At 35.2% G+C, this 7,807-nt stretch overlaps 1 protein-coding gene across 1 annotated transcript; it reads right to left on the reverse strand.

Moving 5' to 3' along the window:
• Nucleotides 1-500: 500 nt before the first annotated feature.
• On the reverse strand, nucleotides 501-3,794 carry LOC145629023 (uncharacterized). The gene is made up of 2 exons (XM_081681495.1): nucleotides 3,567-3,794; nucleotides 501-1,639 (listed from the first exon to the last, which is right to left on the reverse strand). The coding sequence occupies exon 2, from the start codon at nucleotides 1,550-1,552 to the stop codon at nucleotides 752-754; it is 801 nt and encodes a 266-aa protein (XP_081537621.1). The 5' UTR covers nucleotides 1,553-1,639; nucleotides 3,567-3,794; the 3' UTR covers nucleotides 501-751.
• Nucleotides 3,795-7,807: the final 4,013 nt, after the last annotated feature.

The raw sequence follows: 7,807 nt of genomic DNA on the forward strand, positions 1-7,807 counted from the left end.
GGCAAATGCAACCGATTTTTAACTTAATTTGAGGTAAGCCCAAAGCAAATCTAGAATTGAAGATGTTACCAACTTATAGTTTAATAGATCATAGCTCTGACTTTCGCATGTATACAACTGGTGTACTAACTGGTAACTACAAGTGCTTGACAACCCTTTGACAACCGCCTGAAAAGTGAAAACTAGGTGGTCTTTTCGTATCTTGAATAAAATCACATCTCAGAAGCCGCCCAAAAAATCTCTGGAGTCGAAGAAGTTTAAGAGAAAATCTTCAGCCGAGGTCATCACCTTAGCCTCTTTGGCATCTAAGCACTTTAAGAGAAATCTTCTAGCAAAAACTGAATCCTCCAATCATATCAACACAATTGAAGAAACCTGTTCCAAAAAAGATATACAAAGGGTTTAAAGGCAAAGGGGCAAATAGCGTATGGACGAAGAGTTCCTGGAACTTATCTGCAATCTTAAACAAACAGCTACAATTCAAAAGCATCACATCCAAGTATCGCTAAATCAAAGAGAGTTTACTACAACTCATCAGTAAAATGCACGAAGCATAGCTCAAAATCCAAAGTAGATTCAACATGAGGAAGAATTTAAAGATACAAATTCCAACACACGGAGTATATGTATATTGTAATCGCTCTCCAGGATACTGGAAAGGAGAAGTAGATGCATGATAGCAAAACTCTCGAAGGGCTTGAAGAAAACACTGGAAAGAGTCCAGCATTATCCACAAACAGCTACCTCATCTCTAGTGCCTGCGGCTGTGCTTCTTCTTACTCTTTCGATTCTTGCCTGAATCAGAATCTGAGCTGGAGTCAGGATCTGATGATTCAGATGAAGAACTGTACTTCTTGCGCCGTCCCTTCTGTTTTTTATTTCTCCTCTTCCTACTCCTTTCATCTTCTGAATCTGATGAGGAGCTGTAGCTCGAAGCACTCTCTGATGAGTAATCCGACCCAGAAGCTGAAGACCTGCTATCAGAATCAGACTCTGAAGCATCACTACTAGATTCTGTATCTGACTTGTGTTTCCTCTTACTCTTCTTCTTTCGCTTGTCATTCTTCTCTACCTTCCCTACCTTCTTCTCTTCCTCCTCCATCTCTTCCCGTTTAATATCAGGATTATCCTCATTATAAGATTCCATCAACTTCTGCCTTAGTTTAGGGTTCTTGAGGATCTGGCTCCTGGAGGGGCGTGAGATATACACCCTCTCATTTTTGCATTCATAAGTCCAATGCCCTGGCTGAAAACATTTTTGACATTGAGAAGCAGCCCCTCCTACAGCAGAGACATTGGTCTTCAGATCCTTTCTCTCACCCAATCTCACTGCCTTCTCAGTACTCATCAAGTACATCTGTCTTTTAGCTTCCTTCCTCTCTTGCCATCTGCTAGGCCCCTCTTCCTTCTGTCCATAAGCATTAACATTTCTGGCCGCAGCAGTCGCTGCTCTCTCAGCTTGGGCTCGGCTGAGACCTTTTGCAGCAGACAATGCTGCAGCTTTTATTCTGTCAGCTGCAGCTTGTGCTTTCTCTTCCTTTTTACTCGACATAGTAAACTCTCTTTTCTCCTATGAATCACAAGTAACAATAAGTTTCTTATACCATATAGCAGCAAACACAAAGTATAGTCCTTGAACCTGGAAAATCCAAAAAAAAAAAAAAAAAGAAAACAAGATGATCAGTAATATGTAATTCACACTAGGTGTAAATAAATGATCCAACAAAAGAAGAGAAAAAATATAAGGAAAGGAAAATTCTAGCTGTAATTACAACGATCAAAATATCAATGTTCCAGGCACAAACATAAAATTTCTTGACAAAAAATGAGAAGCATTGAGAGAATTAAGGACTCATGTTAACAGAATAATGTATCCAGGAGGAAATTAGTGGAGCATCCCATTAGTTCTCTAATGGTAAGAAAAAGTTCATAAAAAATGACACACCACATGACTTTTAGAAGGTTGCATACTTGCATGTAAGATGATTATGCTACCTTTTCCCGGCAGGAGAGGGGTCTATAAGGACTATAACATGAATAAGCATTCTTTTTCAGCCAGAGGTGAACGAACTAGAAGAAAAATCTATACTCTGCACTAATGAAGAATCTGAAATTTTAGTATACGCAGCAATTAAGAGTCCTCCTAATGAAATCTCAAATAGTTTTTCATTAGTATACGCAGCAATTAAGAGTCCTCCTAATGAAATCTCAAATAGTTTTTCATTTCTATTATTATTATTATTATTTTAATTATTTTTTTATTTTTTATTTTTATTTTTTTTTTTTTACAAAAAAAAGAAAATCTTCTATGTAAAGCCAGTATTCTGTATGGATCATAAATGTTTTCTACACCATATCCTAAACTATGCCTGAACTATGGAGACTTTCGGCATATGTCCTTTTATTAATCTGCTGCAAAGACTTTTCAAGAAATAATGAATAAGTGACACATTAGGATTCCATTTAAGGACAAAATTTGCTGCTGTACCATTTAAGCTTTAGTGAGAAAAATTCCTGCCAAAGAATTAAACCACTTTTGACTTCCATCTCATAGTTTCCATTATCTTGCAGCTGTTTGATTTATTCTACTCCCAACTACGAACTTTCCCTAAAATTGAAGAGCTAATGTGTCATCAATATTGAATAACATCTAGCTAGCTTCAAGCTCTAGGGCAGTGTAATTCTAAAACATTTTATGCAAGGAGCCACTTTTGATTTTTTCGAATGGTCTTCATTATCTAGCAACAGTTGAGTTTTTCTACTTTCAAGTTTCAATTACGAAGTATGAACTTGCCCCAATATCAAAACGCTTGTGCGCCATACTCATCAAGATTGAATTGCTTCAAGCTTACTCCAAGCTCTATATTACAAATTTTGGCAACATTTTACGCAAAGAGGTTAACGCCTTATAAAAACTGGACATTTGCTGTTACTTACTAGCTTTTTATTTCTGCCAAAAAGATAAATAGACATCTAATGGGTTTTAGTTCATATTCACTGGTAGAAACTTAATTATTGAAGTGTACATGAACATGAGCTTACGCCTCACGGTATTTTAGAGCTTTTTCCACCAACAGGTGAGTTCCAATTACAAGAACTCAATCCCAGTAAACCATTCCATGAATCAAAAACAAAATCATTCCCATTTTCCAGTCATAATTTATCCTCTAGTAATCGAATCAATTCAAACACGTAGCCATTAAACGGGAATTATTGTTGAATTGAAAATTAAGTGAACCAAACAAATTTATCAAATCAGTGAACCAAACAAAGGCCTGAAACACAATAGAACCATATTTGACTCAATTATCAAAATTAGGCTTGAATTAATCGCATAAAATTCTCCAATATCAAAGTAAATTGCACATAGAAAAAATCGAGCTAAAAATCAATCGTTATAATGTTTTATAACTTGAGTAATTACATAACTAAAAGTTCAATAGTCCACCTTAGATGAACCCTAGATTGACTATACTTAAATTGACAACAGTGTGAAAGTAAACCCTAAATTACGAAAATTGATACGGAATATTCAATGATTTAAAGTAAGAAAGATAAAACCTTACCTCAGAAAATGTATCAATGGAGGAAAGAAAGCTCAGAAGGCGGAGAATTTACAGTACGCTTAAAATGGGGGAGAGAGAGAGCAAGGGGGTGCAGCGTAAAAGAAAAAAGCTCAACGAAAATTAAAAAATTAAAACAAGCATTGACGGCTTGACGTAGTCGCGAACTTCGTATAATCTCCACTTTTAGATCTAATCTAAAATATGAGGGCGCTCAGTCAAGCTTCCACCTGATTTTTTTTTTTTTTTTTTTTTTTTTTATCTGAACTTAATCAAACCTATCTCAACATGATTACATGACAACATGTTACATTTAAAAATTAAAATAAATAAAAATAAGGTGAACATAATACACCCTTAATTTAGCCAAAGAGATTTGTGTATTTTATTTTAAAATTAAAAAATACAATAGCTACATAAGCAAAGTTAATGGACAAGATTTGAAAGTTTAGGACTTGTTTGGCATCATTTTTTGTTTTCAGTTTTCTGTTTTTTTTAAAACCAAAAACAGGAAACAAGAAAAAGGTGTTTCCACTTTTCTGTTGTCAGTTTTCAAAATTATCATGATTTTAATAAGTCTATATATTTTTTGATTCATTATGTGACATATATAATACACTTTTTAAAACCAAAAAACAGAAAACCACAGCGATGCCAAACAAACCCTTAATTATAATATTATCTATTTGGGATTTAAATTATTTTAAACCAAAAAAAAAATATCTATTTAAAATTAAATTTTATTAGTGACGGTCGTAAAATTTTTGTGTAGAACGGACTCACGTGAGTCCGGTCATACAAACAGGAAAAAAATCTTAATGGTCAGAAATTAGATTATAATAGTCAGATACTTCCTCGGTTCTATTAATATTGTAACAATGGATCGGACTTTTTTGCACCATTCATCACTCTTGTTTGACCATATGATATGATTTATACGTAGATAATGGTCAGAAATTAGATGATGGATTGGATTGGATGTGGATGATGGATCGGATTGGATGTCGATAATGATTTTTTTCACTGGTTTATATAAAGATTTTAGTCTAAAGATTTTAATTTAATAAAATTGAAATATGTAAAAAATATACTTTATTTTTTGCAAATTAATTTTTACAAACAATATGTAGTACTAGTTAGTGCTTCTTTTTTATTTAATAAATAACACTCCCTCCGTCCCTAAATTACATTCCTTCTTTCTATTTTTGGTATTCCAAAATTACATTCCTCCTTTCTATTTTTGGTAAGTTTTTTTATGTAAATCAACTCTCTTTTTCTGTTTTATATTTAATGCTTTCTCACTCATCCTTACCTAATCTCACTCATAATCCTTGTGCCAAATTACAATGAATATGATTGGTTAAAATTTTTTAATTAGGAGCATGTGATTGGTCCTTATTTTTTGCAAAGGATTGATGACTTGTCATGAGTAATAACTAATCTATCTTTGTACTTCCCATTGCATTATCTAATTATTGTTATTTGTCTTATTCTTCCCTCCTTAATTCCCGTGTAAATTTCCAAAGAGGAATGTAATTTAGGTAGGGGTGAAACAAATTCGGTTTAAAACCAAACCGAACCGAAAACCAAACCGAATAACAAATATGGTTTGGTTTTTTTTTAAAGTGGTTTGGTTTCGGTTTTGAAAAAAAATAATAATTCGGTTTTCGGTTTGGTTTCGGTTTGAGAAAGTGGAAAACCGAAAAAACCGAACCAAACCGAAATATAGGCCCAAACCCAAAAAAATAACCCTAGCCCAACAGATTTACCCTAAGTATATAAATGAAAAAAAACCCTAATTCTCTCATTTCCTCTTCTCCGCGGCTCCACGCTTCACCCTTCTCTCTCCTCTTCTGATCTTCTCAGTCTTCTCACTCACTCTCCTTTCCTCTTCTCAAGTTCTCCATTCTCACTTCTCCCCCTTCACTCTATCTCCTTTTCTCTTCTCACTTCTCCACCTTCCATTCGCATCACCATCGATGAACCTTTTAAGGATTTTCGAACTCCATCAAGGGCATCAACTAAAGGGTTTTCATGTCAAATTCGACCATGAAAACACTAGATCTAGTGTTTTCATGGTCGAATTAGACATTGAAACCCAAATTCGAGGTAAGGGTCGTTGTGTAGGGGTTTGGTGTATGACTGCTCTTGCTGTTCTGCCATCCTGTTTTATTGAAAACTTGTTCAATTCTGTTGTTAAAACTTGTTTGTATGGATTGGTTGGTTTGATTTTGTTACTTTGTTGTTAAAAATTGTTTAATTATGTGTATGGATTGGTTTGATTTGATTTTGTTAAGTTGAAACTTGTTGAATTAAAAGTTTTAGAACTTGTTAATGATATTATGCTACTATAGTATTGCTTTGTTGATGAATGAGGCCCAAAAAATTGAAGATTATTGGCCCAAATAAATGAGGCCCAAAAAATTCGGTTTCTTATTATGAAACCAAAATAAATATGGTTTGGTTTGGTTCGGTTTCTAAAGTAAAGTGGTGCGGTGTGGTTTCAAAAATACAGAAACCGAATTAGAGTGGTTCGGTTTCGGTTTGGGCAAAAAACCAAACCGAAAACCGAACTTTCACCCCTAAATTTAGGGACGGAGGGAGTAATAGATAATGGTAGAAATAACCATAAATTAAATTTTAGGAAAAATTGACGAGAATAATCCCAACTTTGCTCGATTCGCTCAAAATAATCCCAACTTTTGATTATTTTTTAATAATCCGAACTTTAATGTGAATTTGCTTTCAGCGGTCCCAATCGTTATATAACTTGACATTACAAGTTACCTAACACGTGTCGGCACTTGATAGGTCAGAAAAAGTAAATAAAAAAACCTTTTAGAAAAAAAAAAAAAAAAAAAAAACTCAAACTCAGCGGCAGCCCCTGCCGCCGGCACCCCTCCCCTTCCCCGTCCCATTATCGGCGGCCATCCCTTTCCCCACCCATTTTCCAACCCACTAACACTTTCCACATCCATTTTCCGGCCCTCCTACCCTTTCCCCCGCCTATTTTTCCGCCCTCCTCCCCTTACTCTGCCCATTTTACGGCCCTTCTCCCTTTCTCCCGCCCATGATCCAGCCCTCCTCCCCTTCTCCGCCCATTTTCCGGCCCTTTCCCCTTTCCCTTGTCCTGTTTTTGGCCCCTCTCTCACTCACCATTCCGTTTCAGATCTGGGGGTGGGTGGGTGGTTTCGGGTTTGGTTTCAGTTGGCTGTGGTGGTTTTGGAGTTGGGATGGGGTAGTGGTGGTGGTTTCGGGGTCTGGATGGGGGTGGGGGTGATGTATCCGGGGCTGGGCTTGAGTTTCGGTGGGGATGGTGGTGGTGGTTTTTGTAATATTATTTGTTTTACTTTTTTTTTTCAATTTGATTAATTTTTTTTTTCATTTTGACCAACCACGTGGTGACACGTGTGCAATTAATCTTAAATAACAAATATTAACCTGTTTAACCGGTTTCAAGTCACTTGGGACTGTTTAAAATTAATAAGGTATAAAGTTGGGATCAATGAAAAATAATCGATAGTTGGGGTTATTTTGGGCGAATGAGGGAAAGTTCGGATTATTGTGGGAATTTTTTCCTAAATTTTATGTGTTTTTTTTTCTATGATAAAATTTTCATCCATTAATCACCTGATCTACCCGTTTGTAGAGGTGTTTTGTAATATCCCTCATTCTTGCTTTAAGTGGATTTGATATACTACTCATATCAACAAGATGCATCATCATTTTAGGGAGCTCATATGCTAAGCTACTCCACAGTTAATTAAGCACCCTTGGCAGGGAATGGTCTTAAGATGGGTGACTTCCTGGGAAGTTTTCTTGTGCTGCGCAAGAATGAGGAAAAAATGCGCCGGAAGGACTTGTGTTGGTCTATGAGGATAGTTGTTGGCCCTTGATGCTCATTTCGTTATAATAGGCCCCTCTCTAATTTGTTTGGGGTCGAGGTGTTACATGTTTATTCAATTTTCGATTTGGATTTTGGCCAAATCCAACCCGATCTAAATAAAATTCAGTGTTTAATTAATTTTCATATCCAATTTGATCCAATCCAAATTAAAAATTCGATTATTTGGATCCGATCCCAAAATCTAAATTAAAATACATTTCAAATTTTTAGGGCCTAAAGTAATTATAAAAATAAAAATGCAATTATAAAAATCTTAGTTGTACATGTGATTAATACAAGTATTGATAACATAGTTTTACATAATTTATATTAATGTATGGTAATTATAAATATAATT

Source organism: Chenopodium album, chromosome 4, assembly GCF_948465745.1.
Source record: "Chenopodium album chromosome 4, dcCheAlbu1.1, whole genome shotgun sequence".
Lineage (NCBI taxonomy): Eukaryota > Viridiplantae > Streptophyta > Magnoliopsida > Caryophyllales > Amaranthaceae > Chenopodium > Chenopodium album.